The sequence below is a fragment of the Hyperolius riggenbachi genome, chromosome 10 (assembly GCF_040937935.1).
Source record: "Hyperolius riggenbachi isolate aHypRig1 chromosome 10, aHypRig1.pri, whole genome shotgun sequence".
Taxonomy (NCBI): domain Eukaryota; kingdom Metazoa; phylum Chordata; class Amphibia; order Anura; family Hyperoliidae; genus Hyperolius; species Hyperolius riggenbachi.
Genome location: NC_090655.1, coordinates 27,770,675 through 27,793,901, shown reverse-complemented (window position 1 = coordinate 27,793,901; position 23,227 = coordinate 27,770,675). Strand labels below are relative to the sequence as shown.

At 45.6% G+C, this 23,227-nt stretch overlaps 1 protein-coding gene across 1 annotated transcript in view; it reads left to right on the top strand.

Moving 5' to 3' along the window:
- The window catches only part of PDE6C (phosphodiesterase 6C), a 115,908-nt gene that overhangs the window by 67,751 nt on the left and 24,930 nt on the right, over positions 1 to 23,227 (top strand). Inside the window, exons 12-21 of the mRNA XM_068255081.1 lie at positions 2,945 to 3,091; positions 5,514 to 5,621; positions 6,937 to 7,046; positions 7,127 to 7,214; positions 8,705 to 8,805; positions 9,283 to 9,390; positions 9,494 to 9,557; positions 19,373 to 19,447; positions 21,605 to 21,688; positions 22,591 to 22,747. Of these exons, the coding sequence (XP_068111182.1) occupies positions 2,945 to 3,091; positions 5,514 to 5,621; positions 6,937 to 7,046; positions 7,127 to 7,214; positions 8,705 to 8,805; positions 9,283 to 9,390; positions 9,494 to 9,557; positions 19,373 to 19,447; positions 21,605 to 21,688; positions 22,591 to 22,747 (1,042 nt within the window). The remainder of the gene's footprint in view (positions 1 to 2,944; positions 3,092 to 5,513; positions 5,622 to 6,936; positions 7,047 to 7,126; positions 7,215 to 8,704; positions 8,806 to 9,282; positions 9,391 to 9,493; positions 9,558 to 19,372; positions 19,448 to 21,604; positions 21,689 to 22,590; positions 22,748 to 23,227) is intronic.

Genomic DNA, 23,227 nt, shown 5'->3' with positions numbered 1-23,227 from the left:
GTACATAGTATATAGTCTAGTCACTAACTGTCCCTCAAAGGAGCTCACAATCTAGTCCCTACCAGAGCCCTATGTCTATATCGTGTAGTGTATGTATTGTAGTCTAGGGCAGGGGTTTCAAACTCGCGGCCCGCGGGCCATTTGCGGCCCTCGATACAATATTTTGTGGCCCTCGCCGGCAAAAGCTTCCTTATAGTTCGCTTCAGTGCTCCCAAGTAATCCGCCGCATCCCCGCCGCTAAACGAGGGCTGCAGAGCCCCCAAATCGCCCGGGGAGCAATCCGCCGGAATTTCCTGGAAGGGGCAGAGCTTTCAGCTTCAGCTCTGCCCCTCCTGATGTCAATCGCCGAACGGAATGCCGCCTCTCCCCGCCCCTCTCTGTGAAGGAAGAGTGAGAGGGGCGGGCAGAGGCGACGATGCGCCGTGATTGTGAAATTCCTTATGCGGCCCAGCCTCATCTTGACTTTGCCTCCTGCGGTCCCCCAAGTAAATTGAGTTTGGTCTAGGGTCAATTTTAGGGTGGAGCCAATTAATTCAACTATGTTTTGGGGATGTGGGAGGAAACCGGAGTGCCCGGAGGAAACCCACACAGACACGGGCAGAACATACAAACTCCTTGCAGATGTTGACCTGGCTGGGATTTGAACCGGGAACCCAGCGCTGCAAGGCGAGAGCGCTAACCACTATGCCACCGTGCTGTCCATATAAATAATATAAATAAAGCAAGTAGTGCGCTGTGTTCGATCCTCTTGGAATGTCCTTAAATTATTTCAATCCACTGCGCGCTTCCACAACCTGCAAGATAACCTCATATAGTGTAATCCTGCTTCACTGAAAATTACTGGTATATAGCATCACATCAACCGTGCTGGTGATAAAAAAGTGTCCACTCGTGACCCCACCACCTCTAGTATAAGAGCGGCTCACCAGATTGCAGCCACCTAAACACAGGTGGAGTTCTCGCTCAATATGTGGTACACTTAGTACATCAGTAATCCACATCCAAAATCACGTGTAAAACTGGCCTTGTTTATTCCTCAATAAAACAGATAAAAGACTTCATTGCGCAACATACATGCTCCAGATTAAAAATCACACTGCGCTTCTCGCGCCCTCCAAACACTTACAGACTCCTAAATGGAGATAGTGGCATGTCACAGCGGCAAGCCTATTGGGGCCGGTGCGCTTTTCCTATAGAACCTTCTGCGGCATCCCGCTCAATCAGCTCCAGGCACCTGATCGAGCGGGACGCCGCGGACGGTTCTATAGGAAAATCGCACCGCAACGAAATGAAGTCTTTTTATTGAGGAATAAACAAGGCCAGTTTTACATGTGATTTTGAATGTGGATTACTGATGTACTAAGTGTACCACATATTGAGCGAGAACTCCACCTGTGTTTAGGTGGCTGCAATCTGGTGAGCCGCTCTTATACTAGAGGTGGTGGGGTCACGAGTGGACACTTTTTTTTATCACCAGCACGGTTGATGTGTGATGCTTTATACCAGTAATTTTCAGTGAAGCAGGATTACACTATATGAGGTTATCTTGCAGGTTGTGGAAGCGCGCAGTGGATTGAAATAATTAAATAATAAAGGTGTGATGAGCAACAAAATTGATACGTGGGATGGAAGGTCTCACTTACCAGGAAAGGTTAGATAAACTGGGCTTATTTAGTCTGAAGAAAAGACGCCTTAAAGGAGATCTAATTAACATGTATAAATACATCAGAGGGCAATATAGAAGCTTGTCAGATGAGCTTTTTGTCCCTAGGCCTTCACAAAGGACTAGAGGACATGATCTGCGCATGGAAGAAACAGTTTTAAGCCATTTATTTAGGAAAGGTCCTTTACCTTAAGAGTGATTAAAATGTGGAATGCATTGCCACAAGAAGTAGTTATGGCAAATTCTATATCTATGTTTAAGGGGGGCTTAGATGCTTTCCTTGCGCTAAAAGACATCCATGGCTATAGCTACTAGGTAATGCCCAGTGGTGTTGATCCAGGGATATTATCTGATTGCTATCTGAAGTCGGGAAGGATTTTTTCCCTTTTGGGGCTAATTGGTCCATGCCTTGTAAAGGTTTTTTCACCTTCCTCTGGATCAACAGGGATATGTGAGGGAGCAGGCTGGTGATGTACTTTATTTAATGGTTGAACTTGATGGACGTATGTCTTTTTTCAACTCAAATAACTACAGTATTTAGGGGAACAGTCCGTGCAACCCCAAAGATGCCCAGAACTGGTGGGTGAGACAAAACTATTACCCTCCCCTTTTCTGATTCTGATCTCCCCTCCAGAGATCAGATGTTCCCATGGCCACACTTGTTGTGGGTGGAGGAAGTCCTGGTGGCTGCAGTTACATGATTCCTGGCTGATGGGCCTTCTGCTCATGAGGGTCACCACAGGAGGAGGAGGTGTGAACTACATTGGACCAGCACCCCTACTCCCCCCCCCAGAGATCTGTAGGCCGGCCCATCACAGGGGAAGGGGGGGGGGAGACCGGGCCAGGAGCAAAGGGGGCCCAAGTCATGTACATAATGCAGATTGGCAGTGGAGCATTGTACGTTACTTGCTCACAGCATCGATACAGAACCCTCTTCACTTTCACAAAAAGCTGAGCCCAAGCGATACTGTGCATGCCTGAGCTATCTGCACCTGTGCAGGACTTGTGATTTTTACACAAATGACATTATTTTGGGACAGAAGTAACTGAGAATCTGGGTTGCTGCAGAAATATGCCAGCCACATTATAGAAGCACTTAAACAGCAGTCTACTTTTCACAAATATAAGAACTCGTTCTGTTTAATTTACAAAGTGTCTTGAGTAGCAATTAAATGTTTTATAGATATTTAACAAAGCTGTTCCTTCACTGAACTCTTCCAGAGAGGAATAAACTAGATCAGACTAGTAACATTGGTAAGCATGTTTGTCTCTCTCGAACAGAAAGAGGAGCTGCCAGAGCCAGGAGCCCTAGAGCTTTATGAATTCCACTTCAGCGACCTGCCAGTGTCTGAACTTGAGCTCATCAGGAGTGGCATCAGGATGTTTGTGGAGCTAAAAGTCATTGAGAAGTTTAAGGTGCCTGTGGAGGTAAATATTTCTTACTGCTGGTCGAGTTTTACAAACTCTGCAAATTCCATCTGTAATTTATACGTTTGGGGTAAAGGTGGGGCAGTTTCAGATTATTTAGGCACCCTAAGGCTACATTCACACTGTAGACAAACAAAGATACATTACCATCTTTAGGAGTAAGATAAGGGCGAGATTTCTGAAAATGCCACAAAGGCCCAGGCCTTGGTGGCCAAGTAGGGTGGCCGAACATGGAAGAGAAGTTGTGGCGTATGGAAAAGGAGGTGGTGAATGGAAAAGGAAGACTTCAAATAGGGAGTAAGACATGGAAAAGGGGAGCTTCTCCCAGGGCTGGTTCTAGTGACAATGGGGCCCTTGGGGCAAAATTAACCTACCCCCCATAAGCGAAATTAGGGTAGGAACCCCTATATTTCTAGCAAATCACCAGGGGGGATACTGCTTGCCTAGCAGTTGGCAGCTGTCACAATGCAAAGAGGCTTACAAATGTGAAACTGTCATAGCCATGGCAATGACATCACACTGTGGGAGGGGTTTGACCACGACATTAGCCACACAGATGACCCTATTGCTCTATTAGAGAAAAAGTAAGGATTTATCGTGGGAAAGGGAGTATTGGCTACTGATTGGGTTGAAGTTCTAGCCTGCGTTAAAGTTCCTCTTTAACACTACAGCTCTATTTCTACTATTGCTTATGTCATATATATTCCCCCCAGTAATTCGGAAATACTCTGTAGTATTGGACCAATTAGAGAATGCTGTGATTTACCACGCAAATCTGAAAACCAAGAAATGTTAGGCCAATCAGAAGACTTGAAAAATACTCGGTAGTATCCGAGTCTTGTGATTGGTCTATAATTACCGCAGAAATACAATTTTCGTGGAAAAATTCTGCATTCTCTGATTGGTCCAGTGGCTGGTGCTCTGAGTCCATTTTACGATTAGCTTAAAGAGACTCTGTAACAAATTTTTCAGCCTTAGTTCTTCTATCCTATAAGTTCCTATGGCTTCAATTCATCAAAGGGTGTTCGATAACAAAATCCCAGTCCTTAAAATACCGCATTCGGTATTTTACACTTCACTGTGCTAATTCATCAATATTTTCACACATGTGGTAGATGTTCGGTAAGTTACCGAAGAGGTCCGTGCAGTGAGGGCATTACAATAGGAAAGAGGCAGCACCGACATCCCTATACATGTGCCTTTTATATTTGTTGGGCTGCCTCTGCTCTTGCTGAATCTGTCTCATTAGTCTTAAGTTTCTATTTACTTGCCACAGCTTAGATGAACTGCTGAGAAACATTACACATTCCCTGCTTAGGTCATTTTGCCACGAGCTCCCACTTGCATCCCTGCATATTTAAACAGGCACTCAAGGGGTTACACTACCGAAGGGTGCCTAGAAAAGAAGGGTGCCTGGAAAATAACTTTAATACTTTTCTCTCCCCTGGCTGCCTGGGGGGGTCTGTTCCACCTGAGAAGCCTGGCCAACTTATCAGCAGCACTTGCAGGGGACAGGGGGGAGGTTTCTATGGTCCTGTCACACACGGAGAAGGCATTCCAAGCTCCTTATCCACAGGGGAGAGCTGGAGATAAACACCTCACATGTTATCGAATGCTGTGAGCTTGATGAATTAACATTTGCTGACATTTTACTGACATGTGTTGAGGTAATCACTTAACAAGTCGGTAATTTATCTCTCTGCACAGGAATGTCTGCTTCTCATGCGGTAACTGCTTTGATGAATTAACATTTTACTAAGTGCTCCGTAAAGTCAGCTGTTTTCAGCATTACCGAATGCGGTAATGCTTGATGAATTGAAGCCTATGCCTGTTCTAATGTGCTCTGGCTTACTGCAGCCTTTCCTAATTGCACTGTCTCTGTAATAAATCTTTTCTCCTTTCCTCTGTCGTATCTGTCGGGCTAAGGCTTGAATGTATGGAATGTGCAGCACTGCTTGTGATTGGATAGAAGCTATACACACCCTCTCCAGGCCCCCTGCAAGCTCTGTATGACTCACACACTTTGTTTATGTGAGCCTATCACAAGCTGATTAGTTTGTTTGTAAACACTGCCTAAAACTGTTAATTACAAACCAGGATTGCAGCAGAGAGTGGCAGAAACAGCACAGAGGGGCCCAGGAGAAAATAAGGAATAGAATGGTATGCTTTTTAGTGTAAGAATATTAGAGTACAGATTCTCTTTAAATAACAGAGTTGCGATAAATCAAATTTCTGATGAAATCCAATTCCTGAATGGCGATTACCAAGTTCCGATTTTCCGAATGGAAACCCTATTTCCGATCAGAAAATCTGAAATTCTCATTACGAAGGAAAGTTTCAACCATACCTATTCATAAATGACGATGTTGATAGTCTTACTACGTCTCATTAAAATAATAATAAGTGCATATTTTCTTATTAGGTCTTAACGAAATGGATGTACACAGTGAGGAAAGGGTATCGGAACATCACCTACCACAACTGGCGGCATGGATTCAATGTTGGGCAGACTATGTTTACTTTGCTAATGGTATGTAATATTTTACTTATAGCTAGAGATGGTCAATTCCAGCCTGCATGCAAATTTAATGCAGATTGTAGGCAGTTTGAAAATGGACCAATCAAAGTCCATTGTATCGGTCCCAATTCTAACAGGCATACTACTTGCATTAAATTTGCATACCAGTTGGAAATATTTGGATCTCATGGACCGTCTTTACTTTGTAGGACAACTTGGATGAATTTGGCATGTGTCCTGTAATGATTGTGCAATGTGTTTTAGAGTAAACCTGAAGCCACATAAAAAAGCTACATGCTCACCTAGGAAGAGGGGAGGCTCTAGATCCCTTAGATTCTCCCCGATCCTCCCTTCATCCCCTCGATCACTGCTGGGACCTTGTTGCAGTGATCCGACTTCAATGTCAAAGAAGCCTTTGGGTCTCCTTTGTAGGCTTTGGAAGTACATGGGCCTCCAAGTACTTCCGAAGACGAGTGGCTCCATACTGCGCATGCGTGTGAGCTTGCGTGTGCGCAGAACAGAGCCACTCATCTTCAGAAGTACTCAGAGGCTTGAAGATGCAGCCAAATTTGAATGAGGGACAGCGGGGCAACGAGGAGACCGTGAGAAGACCAAGAAGGCTCAATTGGATCCAGAGCCTTTCCTCTTCTTAGCCGAGAATTTTTTTTTCAGGTGGCTACAGGTATCGTTTAAATCCCACATAGACACAAATCAATGTGGAAAATAAAACACCCGAAATAATTAAACACTTAGTAACAAATTTGTCCCCCCTGTCCTAATCCCGATGAACATGGATGAAGGATAATTGCATGCAAGACTGGATTTGTATTTTAACATTGACACCGGACAGCCACTGGCTCATGACTACCGTATGTAGGAGGACATTTTCATCATTCCCAGTTCACAATGAGAGGAATAACTATTATAAAAACACTGTATGGCCTATGGATGTAGGCTTGGTCACAAACTCATCATTCTTTTGTCTGGACTGTAGACTTTTTCCATCTAATGTGCATAACTGATAAATGACCATGGACCTATCAACAACAATGTTGGTGTTGTCTGGTATATAAAAAAAAAATGTAAAAACAGCGTAAAAAGGAGAGGTAGTGTTGGTCTTACCTCTCCTGAAGAATTAGGCCAGCACTACTGGAAGAGGGTTTTCATTCAAACACTAAAAAGGACAATGCGTTTCATGAGAAAGTGCCCTGTTCTGCAGGTCAATTCTGATCCCAGTGCCTACAACAGAAATATATATACGCATACATATCATCGTACAACGAGGTTTCATAACATACTTAATAAAATGTCCATTCCTTTTCCAAAGACAGGTAAACTCAAGAAATATTATTCTGACCTGGAAGCCTTCGCTATGGTGGCCGCTGCTTTCTGCCACGACATTGACCACCGAGGAACCAATAATTTGTACCAAATGAAGTAAGTGATCAGATTCTCGGGTTTTGGATTCCGTCAGCTGCAGAATACATTGAGGGTAAATCGGATGTGTTTGTCTTCAGGTCTCAGGCTCCTCTAGCCAAGCTGCACGGTTCCTCTATCCTAGAGAGACACCACTTAGAGTTTAGCAAGACTCTACTGGAAGACGAGGTGAGCCTATGTCATGTGTGGATGGATAATGTACTGGTTAAGGGCTCTGCCCCTGACACAGGAGACCTGGGTTCAAATCTCTGCTATAGCTTATAGAGCATGCCCTAGTGGCTGGTGTGAGTCCACCAGGAGAAAAGCACAATATAAATGTTCTGTGACTTGTCTTGTATGTCATGACCGCTTCTTCAGCAGAACCAAGATGTGTGGTGTCTAAGATCTTTGTAATGACACATACATAAACAGCTAGATTTTGGCCAGTGGCTCTGATTTATGAAAGTTGGTGGATAATGGGTTAGCCTTGGTGATTTGTCAAAATCTGATTAAAAAAAACCAAAAAAAAAAAACAGGTGGACTTTATATTGTGTATTGAGATAAGGATATAAACAAGACCATCCATGCTGCAACAGAACTCATTTTTTATTCATTACACATAAAATACCACAAAATAGATTCACAGGGGACCAAATATAAATGTACGAAGTATAATTCTCCATAGAAAACACATTTTTTGCTTGATGTTGGTGTTCTGGTGGACACCTATGTAGAAATCCTACTAGGATGTTGTATACCTGTTTTATATGTGTTTTTTCTACACTTCTGTGGCTTCGTCCTAGGCCAGCCAGTAATAGCATTGTTGGACAAGCAATGCTGAAGTTGAAACTTATTTTTATAAAGGTGGTTACGAATTTCGTGAAACGCGTTTTCAGATTCCTGATTTAGGATGTATCTCAATATTTAATTTTTAACTATTTTTGTATTAAAAAACAGCATTGTGTTTCCCTTCTCTGCCCCAAACACACACACACAGGGAAAAGCACATGGTCCCAAGGTTTAGATGTTGAGGGACCAAATAAATACCCTCTCCCTGGAGAATAAGTTAAAGGGATGAGTTTCTGACCCCTTACTTTTTTGCAGAATGAGTTAAAAATAACAAAATAAAAAAAAGAGCACCTGCACTATGAACAATGTTTTAATTATATAAAATGCTAATATGTGGTTTATTAGCATATTGTATTAAAATCCATTGTCATGCATCCACCAATGGTTTTACAAAACTGCTATTTACATCTGTAATCTGACTGGTTGCATTTGGACATGGACAGTCATCTGTGACTTTGGAACTATCCTACTACTGTAGTTCTAGATCTACAATCCTTTACATTCAGGGCCGGTTCAAGTAACAGTTGGGCCCTAGGGCAAAATTAGCCTGAGGGCCCCCCAACAGACATCATTGGCATTATTAGAGGCCATTTGTTGCAGCCAAATTTCCCTCCTGGGCCCCTGAGCTGGATGCTGACCCTCCCCCGATCACCTCCTAACTTAACAGACTCTGCAGAGTCCCTGGGGAGCATCAATTAAGATGCGGAGGGACAAATTGGAGGCCCCTACAGGCTCTGGGGCAATTGCCCATTTTTTCTATGGTAGCTCCGGCCCTGTTTACATTCATGGTGCGTCTAACTGTTTTGTTTTGTTTTCTTTTTGCCTTGCAGTCTTTAAACATTTTCCAGAATCTAAATAAGAGACAGTTTGAAAACGTGATCCATTTATTTGAAGTGGCGATCATAGCAACAGATCTGGCCCTGTATTTCAAGTGAGTATTAATATTTTATTATTTATAAAGCGCTAACATGTGACACAGTGCTCTATAACAGATAGGGGAGCCATTTCAAAATGAAAGAACCACTCAGGTGAAAAAAGTAAGCAGTTTAACCTGACAGAACCAACAGGTTTTAAACTAGTCTATCTCCTCATGGGGGGTTCTCAAGGTTTTCTTTGTTTTCAAAAAAGCATTCCCCAAACGCCAGTTTAACTCCCAAAACGGTAAGATACCAGCCAGTCTCCCTACTCACTTGCACACTATATTGTCAGTTAGACTTAGCAACTGCGTTAAGGAAATGCCTTTGAAAACAAGGAAAATCCTTAGAATCCTCCACGAGGAGATAGACTAGTCAAAACCCTGTCAGTTCTGTCAGATTTTAACTGTTTACATTTTTTGCTGGAGTGGTCCTTTAAACAGTTTTACACAGTTTTAAACCATTTGTAACACTGTCCCCCCTTTGCCCGACAGGAAAAGAACCATGTTTCAGAAGATCGTGGACACCACAGAGCAGATGAAATCGGAGGAAGAAGTAATAAAGTACATTATAGCCGATCCAACAAAAAAAGAGATTATCATGTAAGACATTAAGTCATCTATGGCCAACCAAAAATTAAAAAAAGAAAAAACATAGAGCTAGAGACTTCAAAAGAGTTTAATGAATGTGTTTGTGTTGCTGCAGGGCCATGATGATGACAGGTTGCGACTTGTCGGCCATCACTAAACCATGGGAGGTTCAGAGTAAGGTGGGTCATCCCAAACGGTGTTCCAACAACATCAAAACCAAATAAAATCTACACTATAGCTAAATAGAACATCTCATGAAAATTCAACAAATAACAAAACAGACTATTTCAGCTACCTATAGACAATTAAAGTGAACCTCCGGACTAAAAATCGACTCAGCAGAACTGAAAAGGCTTGGTGTTTCTTTAATAGTTTCACAGCATCAGAACTTTGTTTTTCTTACCAAAGCATCATTTTTAGATGCATTTTTAGCTAAGCTCCACCCATCATAGAAAAAAAGCCCGGGCTTTTTTTCCCTGATGCTGTGCAGAGCATGATGGGATTTACTATGTTATTCACGTTGCCTAGCAACTGGGAGAGGTGCTCAGGACACAGGACAGTTGGAACTGTGTCTCATGCTCCCTGTCACCTCCTTTCAACCAAAAAGATGGCTGCCATCATGAAATCAAACATTTGCCTGTTCTTTTAAAACAGTGTGGGTACGAGATTATATTGCCTATCTATTTTAATTAACATATTTAACGTAACTTAATGACAGTATGTTCGTTTAGGCTGGAGTTCCTCTTTAACTGATTGGAAGGCAACTAGGTGTCTATAGGTGTGCCTGACCTTTCTTTGGAAGGACATGTGGTTAGCTGGGAGAAGGACTGTTATCAAGAGGATAAAGAGGGAAAAAGGGGGAAAGGGGAATGTAGGAGGAAACCAAGAGAGCCAATATATTGTAGTGAGTTTTTGGCAGGCTAACCGCCTCCCCCCAAAGTGCTGTCCTCTTTCCTGATGCCCAACCCTAACTTTGTAACAGTAACAATGAATACCAACCTCCCATAACCCATTTCCTAACACTAACATTAGGGATGGTTAATGAGGTGCAAATCATTTTGAGTTGATACAGCATAAGGAATTGCATTCACGTTTTTCCCATAGACTTTAAAGAGAACCTGAGGTGAAGTTCTAACAATAACAATCCCCATACAGAGGCTGGGTCTGCCTATAGAGCCCAGCCTCTGTTGCTATTTTAATCCCCCCTAAACCCCCCCTGCGCTCTGTAATCGACCATAAAACACAGCCGCGCTGCTGACACACAAGCTTGTCACAGTGGGCTGTGTTTATCTCTGTACTGTCAGTCTGCCGCTCCCCCGCCTCCTGCAGAGCTCAGTTCCCCGCCCGTGTCCCTTCCCTCGCCGCTGATTGCAGGGAAGGGACGTGGGCGGGGACCGGAGCTCTGCAGGAGGCGGGGGAGTGGCAGACTGACAGTAAAGAGATAAACACAGCCCGCACAGCGCGGCTGTGATTTATGATGGATTACAGAGCGCAGGGGGGATTTAGGGGGGATTGAAATAGCAACAGAGGCTGGGCAGTATAGGCAGACCCAGCCTCTGTATGCAGCTAGCATTGTGAGAACCCTGCCTCGGGTTCTCTTTAATGGCCGCCGACTTTAGTGGTTACTAGCGAAGCCCCCTTACATGCTAGAAACACCAAATTCTCAGGGTATGTGGAGGGGGACAGTGGCTAGAAAAGACACTTTTTTTTCAAAAAAGGCCTTATAGTTTTTGAGAAAATCAATTTTAAAGTTTCATAGGAAAAAAGTATACATTTAAATGCAGTAAATGATAATGTAGCAAAAATAAACGGTAGTGTAAATTTACATACAGTATATCAAAAGAAAGATCAATTGCAGCCTGGCAGCTGTTTCGCAAGCAGGGCTGGATTTACCATAAGGCACTGTAGGCACGTGCCTACAGGCGCTTGACAATGGAAGCTCACTCTCCTTCCTAAGTGCCTCTCTCCAGCCTACATTACCTACGCAGAGCCCTGAGCAGATTGTAAATGAGAGGTTACTCACCTGGGTCTCGGCATTCCACTGACCTGGTCTCCTTTCGGTTGGGGGCACCTCTAGCTACTTAATACTGAGGATAGTTCTGGCTACCTAATACTAAGGGGCATGATGGGAAAGGGAGCTAAGGGAGAAGTGACTGCTGGGCCAGCCAGCAAACTTGGGGTACGGTTTGGCAGGTATTTGTAGATTCATGGAGGGGTCTAGGTTGCCAGGACATCTGTGCCTATAGGCTCCTCTGATGTAAATTTGGGCCTGTTCGCAAGACTTGCTTTGTAAGAGGCTATGCACAAACCCTTTTGAGAATAAATAGAACTTTTGAGAATAAAGGGACTTTTAAAGGTATGGTGCATCTTTCAAGTCGATTGCAGAATCCAGGGCAACAGAAGAAAGCACCATAAATAGAGGCGGTACTGTGGTCCTGGCTCCACCTCCACAGCTGAAAGCTACTACTGTGGTGACAATCAGACTACAACCTCCTGACCTATGAGAAAGGGTGAGGAATATTTGGCAAATCCCAATCAGTAACCAATACCCCTCTTTCCCACAAGAAATCTTTACCTTTTCTTCCATAGATCATCAGGGTGGTCTGCATGGCTGATATTGTGGTGAAACCCCTCCCACGGTGTGATGTCATGACCAAGGTCCTGACAGTTTGCTGTCTGTGAACCTTGTTGCATTGCATTTTTCCAACTGGCAAGCAAGCAATAGTGCGAACCTCCGCCAAGACATGCCTCGCTGCAAGCGACACATCACGTGCCCCACCAGGAACCAAAATACCCTGGACCATTGCTACACAGTCCTCAAGGATGCATACAAATCCCCTCGACTGGCTGCCCTAGGCAACTCCGACCACTGCCTTATCCACCTAATACCATCCTACAGAAGGCTCCTTGAGACTTCCAAACTGGCCCTCAAGACTGTGAGCAAGTGGACCGATGAAGCTATGCTGCAGCTACAGGCCTGCTTTGAGTGCACTGACTGGACGGCCTTGGAGGCACCCTGCCTTGAGGAATGGACTGAGAACGTCACCTCCTATATTGGCTTCTGTGAGGAGTTGTGCATCCCCCAAAAGACTTTTAAGGTCTACCCTAACAACAAGCCCTGGTTCAACGGCAAGCTACGCCGGCTCCGCAAACTCAAGGAAGCGGAACACAAGTCCGGCACACCAGAGGAATTCAAGACAGCCAGATACACCCTTAAACCAGAGCTCAGTGCTGCTAAGAGAGACTACTCCAACAAGTTGGGCCTCAGCCTCAGGTCCAACAACTTACGGGAAGTCTGGAAAGGCCTCAGAGCAGCCACAAACCTCAAACCGCCTCCCCAACATGCGTCCCCAAGCCTCAAACTAGCTGAAAAACTCAATGAGTTCTGTTGCAGGTTTGAGCGCCAACCCAATCATCCTAGGGCCCAGGTGTCCACTCCCAGCGCGCCTCCCACATCCACCTCTTCTAAAACAGCCCATGGATTCTCAGGGCCAGTGGCAGCCCAGGAGGCTGATGTACTGAGGCACCTCCAAAAGCTGAACCCCAGGAAGGCCACTGGTCCGGACGGTGTGTCCTCTATCTGTCTGAGAACCTGTGCCAGCCAGCTGGCCCTTCCTCACCTCCATATTGCAGAAACCTCTGATGGAGGGCAAAGTTCCTACCTGCCTCAAAAGGTCAACCATCATAGTAGTCCCCAAAAAACCGGGCATCACGGACTTCAACAACTACAGACCTGTGGCCCTGACTTCAACTGTTATGAAGATCTTTAAAAAGGGGTCCTCACCCACCTGAAATGCACCACTGATGCTCTCCTAGATCCACTTCAATTTGCATACAGAGCAGACAGATCCACAGAGTACGCCTTCAACATTACCCTGTCCATCATGGAACACCTAGGGCTCGATTCACAAAGCGGTGCTAACCCAGAGACTTTAGGCATGATAACCATTGCACCACGCTGGTGAAAGGGCAGTTTAGGCGTGATAAGTTTAGATAAGTTTAGATCGCACGCAAAGTCCCGCACGCAAAGCAGCCCCATTAAACTCTATGCAAAGTGCACCAGACTTTGCTAGCGCAAAACTTTTGATCAGCTGTGCACTGCGGTGCTAACCCAGTTGGTGCTATAGTTATTATGCCTAAATTTATGACACCTAAACTTATCACGCCTAAACTTATCACGCCTAAACCTATTTTAGGCGTGATAAAGGGCTATTCACCAGCGTGCTAATTGTTAGCACCGCTTTGTGAATCAAGCCCGTAGACAAGCCTGACACCTACGCCAGAATCCTCTTCCTGGACTTCAGCTCCACCTTTAATACCATCTGCCCATACATCTTGTTTGGCAACCCAGTGCAGCTTGGAGTCGACCACACTCTATGTGCATGGATCAAGGACTTCCTCACCAACAGGAAGCAACTAGTAAGGCTCGGTGGCTTCTCCTCCCAGGAGAGAACCACAAACACTGGCGCTCCCCAAGGGTGTGTACTGTCCCCAATTCTGTTATCTCTGTATACAAACAGCTGTGTCTCAACCACAGACTGCGTTAAGGTCATTAAGGCGGATGACACCACTATCCTTGGCCTCATCAGCGGAGAGGATGAACACGCCTACCGGAGCGAGATTGAGCAAATCTGCAACTGGTGTAAGAGCAACAGGGTCGTCCTTAATGCTGCAAAGACTGTCTAGATGATTGTAGACTTCAGGAAGCACCCTCCCCCCACTCAATACAGTCCTCATTGAAGGCACTGAAGTAGCCAGAGAATCTAGCATTCAGGCACAACTATCACCAATTACTTGAGATAGGGAGTAAATACCACTAAATGCCAAAAGAAAGCCCAGCAAAGGTTGTTCTTCCTGAGACAACTGAAGAAGTTCGGCATGCCCCAGGAGCTGATGACAAGTTTCTACACGGCTACAATCGAGTCTATCCTCTGCTCTTCTATCATTGTATGGTATGCAGGCGCTACCGCAAGCTGCAAGCACAAACTACAAAGGGTGATCAATGCTGCAGAAAGAATCATTGGGACACCCTTGCCACCCCTGGACCTCCTTCACGGATCCAGGCTAAGATCCAGAGCAAATAGGATTGAGCAACACCCCCACCACCCCGGTAGTCGCTTCTTCATCCGCATGCGCTCAGGCCGCCGTTACAGAACTATTCCCACCAAAACCTCCAGGCCCAGGAACTCTTTCTTCCCCAAGCCGTGCTCATTCTAAACTAGTGCCCCTCCCTGCATGTTTGCATGTTTATTTTTACTCTGTCTGTGCTTTATGTATCTGTTGCACAATGTCTGTTACGTTATTCTGTTGTAAATCTGTAAACTTGCACTATGCCTAATGCCTGTTGTGTACCACAAATAATTCTGGGTTTGGCACCCGCCGCACTTGGTGAAATAAATCCGATTCTGATCTCCCTCTGTGCATAGAAATCTTAGTAACAAACATTTATTTATTTATTATTTATTTATTGTACCGTATATACTCGCATGTAAGCCGAATTTTTGAGCACAATAAATGTGCTCAAAAGTCCCCCTCTCGGCTTACATGCGAGTCATGTGTGGCTGTGTCACCCCTTTCCCCCTCCATATGCTGCCGGGAGAGGTCTGTCAGTGTCTGTGTGTCCCAGCCCCAGGCAGTGGGTGCTTGTCTGCAGAGTGGAGCCGCCGGGGACCCTTGCTGCCTGCATGAAGTATGCAGACGGTGCAGTAGTGGCTTACCTATCAGGGTCGTCTGCATTAAGTATGCTGCCAGGAGATATACCACCATGTGAAAGCAGGTTTCTGCGTCCCAGCTGGCGGCTCCGTGCCCACAGGAATGTCACCGGCCACTTGTACGGGATCGCAGCGGTGACGTCAGCGCCGGGGTCTCCTATTCAGCCTGTGACGCTTACGTTGGCTCATCTTTGTGACGCCCTCTAGTGGCGTCTTGGTACACAGTGCGCGTGTCTCACAAGCGGAATAGGATACCCCGGCGCTGACGTCACTGCTGTGATCCCGTACTAGTGGCCGGGGACATTCCTGTGGGCACGGAGCCGCCGGCTGGGAGGCGGAAAGCTTCTTTCCCAAAAGCGGTATATCTCCTGGCAGCATACTTAAAGCAGACAGCCCCAGCGCGGATAGGTACGTTAAGCCACTACTGCACACCCTGCAAGCATGGGGGAGGGGAGGAGAGCATCTACTGCAGCTAATATAGGGAGATACAGGGGGCACATCTGGCTAAATAGGCGGGGTGCCTAATATAGTGGGCACATATGGCTATAGTGGAGGGGCACATATGGCTATGGGGGGATTTCTAATATAAGGGGCATATTTAACTATGGGGGGAAGCCTAATAGGTGGTACATCTGGCAATAGGGGACTGCCTAATACAGGGGCACATCTGGCTATTTATAACTATGTGTGGGGATTCTTCATACTTAAGACACACCTGTCTATTTATCCTATGGTGGGGGCTATAGTGGGGAGGGGGCTTACATGCGAGTCAATGACATTTTCCTGATTTCTGAGGTAAAAGTTGGGGGGTCGGCTTATATGCGGGTCGGCTTATATGCGAGTATATACGGTATTTATAAAGCGCCAACATATTACGCAGCGCTGGACAATAAATAGGGATACATACAATATTTAGGGGTGACATACAGCAATATGACAATACCTGAATACAAGACCAGATCACACAGCACAGTATGAGTACAAGGTAATGCTTAGTCACTGGAGGGGAGCATGGAGAGTAGGCAAGTTAGGTTCACTCAGATGCCTAGCATGGGTTCACAGTAATGGAGGTGCATGATCAGGTAGGACACAAAAGGAGGAGGACCCTGCCCAAAGGCTTACAATCTAGAGGGAGAGGTAAGGACACGGAAGGTAGGGGACAGCTGTGGGTTTAGAGCACTTGTGAGGGGTAGTAGGTCAGAGTGAAAAGGTGAGTTTTGAGGGCTTTCTTGAAGATGTTGAAGGAGGGGGCTGCCCTAATGGGTGGAGGTAGGGAGTTCCATAGTGTTGGAGCAGCTCTTGAGAAGTCCTGGAGGCGTGCATGGGACTGGGTGATGCGGGGGCGGTTAGGCGAAGTAAATTGGAAGAGCGTAGTGAGTGGCTGGGTGTGTACCTCTGAGTAAGATCGGAAATGTAGGTTGGACAGGTTTTGTGGACAGATTTGTAGGTCAGACACAGTATCTTGAATCTGATTCTGGACAGGATAGGAAGCCAGTGGAGGGATTCAAGGAGGGGATCCACCGTGGTGGAGCGATGGGAGGAGTGGATAATTCTGGCTGCAGCATTCATGATGGACTGCAGTGGGGCTGTTCGGGTCATAGGGAGACCGGAAGCGGGAAAAAAGGGCGCAGGCAGCTGGTGGACAAAAAGGGCGCCGCCATTCACTCTCATAATAAATAACGTTTAATGGGCGACGAGCAGGAAAAAAGGGCGCCGGACATAAATAACGTTTACAAACGGCGCCCGGAGATTTTTAATGATTTATAAGTGTGCTTGTGGTGATTTACGTTTATAAAATGCACCCGTGCCGAATAATGTTTATAAAAATACTAAACATATTTATCTTATTTAACTAATTAAAACATTATTTAAAGTTTTATTCCTTACTGTTTGTAAAACATTATTATTCACAAAATAAAGCGATCAGTACGTAACATAAATTGCAATATATTTTTTGCATCCACAATTAGTAAAACATTATTATCCACATAATAAAGGGGAGTCTTAGGTTTAGGCATCACCAGGGGGGTCTTAGGTTTAGGCACCATCAGGGGGTCTTAGGTTTAGGCACCACCAGGGGGGTCTTAGGTTTAGGCACCATCAGGGGGGTCTTAGGTTTAGGCACCACCAGGGGAGTCTTAGGTTTAGGCACCACCAGGGGAGTCTTAGGTTTAGGCACCACCAGGGGGGTCTAGGGGTTAGGGATAGGTACTGTGTAAGAGTAGGCTTAGGTATAGTTTTAGTAAAATTTTAGTAATAATTACTAATGTTTTACAACACTAATTACGAACGTAGTTATATTTATATCATCGTTATAAAGAATATTTTCAGATTTTATTATAAGAACAAATCATAAATGAAGGTTATTCACAATAATATACAATTATAACAATTAAACATATATTATTGTTTTTTTAATAAACGTAATTATAAGTTTAACTTGTGAAACAGGGAAGATTAACGTTTTCACAATTTCCAATTTCATAAACATTATTTAATGATTTATAATTTTGTTAAACATTATTTGTAAACGAAATATAGCTATTAATGATTAATTATTAATTAGAGTTTACACCCCGCGCCCTTTTTGTCCGGGCGCCCTTTTTGTACGTACACAGGGAGACCAGACAGCAGGGCATTGCAGTAGTCAAGGCGGGAAATTATGAGGGCATGGATGAGGAGTTTGGTGGTGGCAGAGGTCAGGAAAAGGGCGAATCTTACAGATGTTACGAAGGTGGAAGTTGCAGGACTTTGTGGAGGTTTTGTATGTGGAGAGTGAATGAGAGTGCAGAGTCCAGGGTGACACCCAGACAGCGGGCTTGAGAGGTAGGGCGAATGGTAGTGTGGTTAACAGTGACATGCACATCTGGGGGGTTCATGAATGGCCGGGGTGGGAAGATCATAAGTTCCGTTTTGTCTAGATTTCGTTTCAGGAACCTAGCGGACATCCAGGAGGAGATGGCTGATAGGCAGGAGGAGACCTTGTCCATGGTAGTGGTGGATATGTCAGGGGTGTGGAGGTAGATCTGGATGTCATCTGCATACAGATGATAGTTAAAACCGATGGAGGAGATAACCTTGCCAATTGAGGATGTGTATAGGGTGAACAGTAGGGGGCCAAGGACCGAGCCTTGGACCACCGAGAGGTGATTGGGGGTTGACGAGGACTCATTGAAGGCGGTCGTGAAGGATCGGTTGGAGAGGTAGGATGAAAGCCAGGACAGGGCAAGATCGTGAATGCCCATGGACTGGAGGGACTGGAGGAGTAGGGGATGATCTACTGTGTCAAATGCTGCTGTAAGGTCAAGAAGGAGGAGAATGGAGTATTTACCTTCAGCTTTAGCTAAAGCAAGGTCATTGACCACTTTGGTGAGAGCAGTTTCGGTTGAGTGGGCAGGCCGAAATCCAGATTGCAGTGGGTCTAGCAGTGAGTTGGCATTGAGGAACTGGGTCAGGCGTTTGTGAACCAGACGCTCAAGGAGTTTTGAGGCCAAGGGGAGGAGAGAGATAGGACGGTAGTTGGAGGGTAGCGAGGGGTCGAGGGAGGGTTTCTTAAGCAGGGGTAGTACAGTGGCCTGCTTGAAGTCTGAGGGGAAGGTGCCTGTGGATAGGGAGAGGTTGAACAGGGTAGTGAGGACTGGGGTCAATTCCGTGAAGTGAGGCTGGAGTAAATCAGAAGGGATGGGGTCAAGGGGGGAAGTAGTGGTATGGGAAGTCTGCAGTAGGTGGTTGACTTCCTCGGTGGTAGTAGGAGTGAAGGATGTGAGGGGAGGATAGGGTGGAGGAGGAGCTGGTTGGGAGGGGGTGGGAGGTGAAGATTTGAGATTGGATATTTCCTGGCGGATGGAGACAATTTTGTTGGTGAAGTGGGTGGCTAAATCTGTGGCAGAGAGGGAGGAAACGGAGGGTGGGGGGGGTGAGTTTAAGCAGGGAGTTGAAAGTGGCAAAAAGACGCCGGGGATTGGAAGCTTGTGCTCCGATGAGCTTGGTAAAGTATTCCTGCTTCGCATGAGCAAGGGCAGTGTGGAACTGCAGCAGGTCCACACACAGCTCACCTGTCAGACGTCACCACCAGTGATAAATTTCAGAATGTAAATCAGTGAGAGGAAAGATTTTACAATGGGCAACACTGACTATATGATCTATGAATGAATATTGTTAAAAATAATTAATTTGACTTATGTTATTTTCACTACAATTTCTCTTTAATGTAGTTTGACATATTTTACACTTTGACTGTAGATGAACTTGACGGCTGAAATTCTAACAGCGTTTTTATTTAGGTGGCCCTTATGGTTGCAAATGAATTCTGGGAGCAAGGAGACCTGGAGCGGGACGTTCTTCAGCAGCAGCCAATTGTAAGACTACGATGCCCTCGTGTCCTAGCATATTATCTCAAATGTGTTTCTGGCTATATTTGTTCATAAAAATGTTCTGGCTACATTTGTTCACTACACCAAAAAGAGCATTAATGTAAGGGAAGAAAGCTGGGGGAGGTAAGGATGGCCCACTCTAGTCTTACCAAAATAAAGACTAAAGGCCCATACACACATTGGATTTTTCCGAACGACGGGTCGTTTGAACGTCCCGTCGTTCAGTCGTCCGCACGCCTAATCGGGCGTGTGTACAGACTGTCGTTCGGGTGACAAGACTGATTTTGAGCGATCCGCCTCAAGACCAGTCTTATCACCCGAACAACAGTCTGTACACACGCCCGATTTGGCGTGCGGACGACTGAACGACGGGACGTTCAAACGACCCGTCGTTTGGAAAAATCCGACGTGTGTATGGGCCTTAAGAGTAACTAGGGCAGTTCATTTCCAGCTGAAACAATGGGAAAGGTTAGATAATATGCTTCCCTCGTCCCCCATCTCGAGACATTCCAGCGCTGGAACACTCATGACCCCCCCACACTCCTCCTCGAAGCTCCTCAACAAGAGCTTGTTGATGGGATATAGGATGGCCCAGGCCTGCCCAGTAGCATGGAGCGACTCAGGTTTGGCTTTTTCCGTCCGAGTGGCTCCAAGCTATTGTGCAGGAGTGAGCTGTCCTGCGCCCAGCACAGTGTGGCCGGGCCCTTACACAGGCAGGAGCGCGCCCGTGAACGTCCAGAGGGTCCCAGTGTCCAGCAGTGGTCTCCAGGATTATGTGGGAAGAAGCTTCTGGATAATCCAGAGGCTTCCCTTTACCAAGGTATCTAACATGTGGCTATTATCACTTCACCTGAATTTTCTCACTTTTTCTTATTTTCACGAAAATGTACATTTTTTTGCTTTCATGAATAAAAATGTTGAACATAAATATATATAAAAGTGACGGTGTGAATTTGTTTGAAAACACAGGCAGCCTGTAAGTTACCTGTCAGGTGGGAAGGGACTTGGAAGCATGTTGGGGGTGGCATAGCTCCCAACTGTCCCTCTTTGGAAACCAAATCCCCCTGTCTGTCCCTCCCTCATCCTCAATTGTCCCTCTTTCAGGACTCATGCACAGATCCCTGTAAATATATATATATATATATATTTTTTTTTTTTCCTTACTTTCAAATGTAATTATGAAATAAATCTAATTATAATAGAAATGACCAGTGTGGTTTGAATGATAAAACCACATCTTTTGCTTACGAATTCTTTCTGATATGTAACTAGGGGTGTGGTGTGGGCGTGGCTAGAGGCGTGGCCAGAGCCGGGACAAGGTCCTCCAGCACCCAAGGCTGAGACAGCAAAGTGCGCCCCTCCATCCCTCCCACCTCAGCTGTCACACACTGATTGCTATTAGACTAAGAGGGCCACAGGGCCCGCAACCTCCCCAACACCTTAATATGTAGTTATCTGGCCTGCAGTCACTGCTATGTATCCCCTTTTCTTATTTCTTTCTGCTTTATACACAATTAGGAATGACAACTGAATGAATTGTGCGCCCCCCTCCTACACTGCGCCCTGAGGCTGAAGCCTTTCCAGCCTATGCCTCGGCCCGGCCCTGGGCGTGGCAGGGTGTTTCTTGAAGTGTCCCTTTTTCTTAACTCAAAAACTTGGGAGGTATGGGGGTGGTGTCTTGCACATTTAGAGGCGGAGCTAAATGGCCTTCATAAGTGAGCATGCGCCAGCAGAGGAGAGCATTGGGAGACATGGTGCTTCTGTGGATACTAATGATCATCAATAGAAAAGTGCACCAAGTGGTACCCTTGCGAGCAAATGGCGCTCCAGGTCAGTAGCTGGAATGCCTTTGCTTTAAAACAGCCCTGCACAGGTCTTTTATTAGCAACCCCCCAGTGGTGCATCACAACATCTATCATCAGAGCTGGTAACTCTAGGCCACACTAGAAACTCCCCCCAACCCTCTGAACCATAAAAAATAGTTTGGATTGTGGTACGGTCTATGAAAGGCACATTTCAATCGGCTGTGAGTTTTATCATTTTTTGTAATGCCATTGCTTTGTTTTCCTTTTTTTCTTCCAGGCAAGAAAAACTATGTTTTGTACTCTATGGAGTAGTTTTCAATTTGTTTCTATCTTTCAGCCAATGATGGACAGAAACAAAGGGGATGAGTTGCCCAAGCTTCAAGTTGGTTTTATCGACTTTGTATGTACATTTGTGTATAAGGTGAGTTGCTTTGTAATATGTTTTCCACTAGGCAAGAGCCTAACACCCGTTTTTAAACCTAGTTACAGCCATAAAACACTTTCCTGTCAGTAAATAGCTTCTGAGAGCAGGAAAGAGATAGAAAGAGTCAATAGTTCATAGATTTGAGCTCTGGCAAACTTCAATGCATATGTCATTGAGCAGAGACAATGAAACAGTAAAAACTTAAAAATTAGACTTAAATATAAAATAAAACTGTGGGGTATCTTAAAAAGTCATTTTTTAGGAAAAGGATGATAGATACAGTGTGTTAACTCCTCAGTTTATTTTCCTTTTAAACAATACCAGTTGCCTGGCAGTCCTGCTGATCTCTGGCTGCAGTTGTGGCTGAATCCCACACCTGAAACAAGCATGCAGCTAATCCAGTCTGACTTCAGTCAGAGCACCTGATCTGCATGCTTGTTGAGGTGCTGTGGCTAAAAGTATTAGAGACACAGGATCAGCAGGAGAGGCAGGCAACTGGTATTATTTTAAAGTGAGAAATTCATATCCTTCTCAGCTTAGGTTCCCTTTAACAGCAAGAAGTCGCACAGAGCCTCTTAACGGCACAAATGCACCCAATTGCATCCCAAACAGGTGCTACAATTTACACTAATGGAAGATGTTAGCTTCCAAAACAGTTTGCGTGCAAAAACCGTCGCACTAGACCCTTCCACCACAGTGAGGTCATCCTATCGGAAGGGACCGTAACCTCTGTTTTTATACAACCAGGAAATGACATGCAATGACGAGCTTACACATACAGTATTCATGTATGAACTTTGTGAATGTGTTGGTGGAAATTAAGCTGAACCCCACTTTAAGTAATAATTGCCGTAGTGGAACTTGATCCAACTCTAACGTTTGAATTTTGCCATCATTAGGAATTTTCTCGGTTTCATAAAGAAATCATGCCCATGTTTGACGGACTTCAGAATAACAGAGTGGAGTGGAAGGCTCTGGCTGATATTTATGAGGAGAAGATGAAGGCTTTAGAGGAAAATAAGAAGGTGCATGAAAACGATGTGGGAGGAAAGAAAGGTAACCAGTAATCTGCGCTACACATCACAGCCGCATAACAACCAGTGTGCCGTATTTTTCGAACTACAAGACGATCCTGACCGAACTACAAGACGCACCTAGGTTTAAAGGGACTCCGAGCTCACCCAAAAAAAGAAAGTTGTACTCACCAGGGGCTTTCTCCAGCCCAGTGCTGGTCGGGAGGTCCCACGCCGGCGTCCTGGCTCCTCTCCTTCTCCCCGCTCCGGAATGGCTGACAGGCCGCAGCCCGGGCGACACTCGGCAGAGTGTCGAGCTGCTCCTTCCGCGTATGACGCGGCTGACGTCACACGGCGGCCGCCTCGCGTCATCACGGTGGCCGGCGTGAAAGTACTGCGCATGCGCGCTTAAAGCAGCCGCCGTGATGACGCGAGGCGGCCGGCGTGTGACGTCAGCCGCGTCATACGCGGAAGGAGCAGCTCGACACTCTGCCGAGTGTCGCCCGGGCTGCGGCCTGTCAGC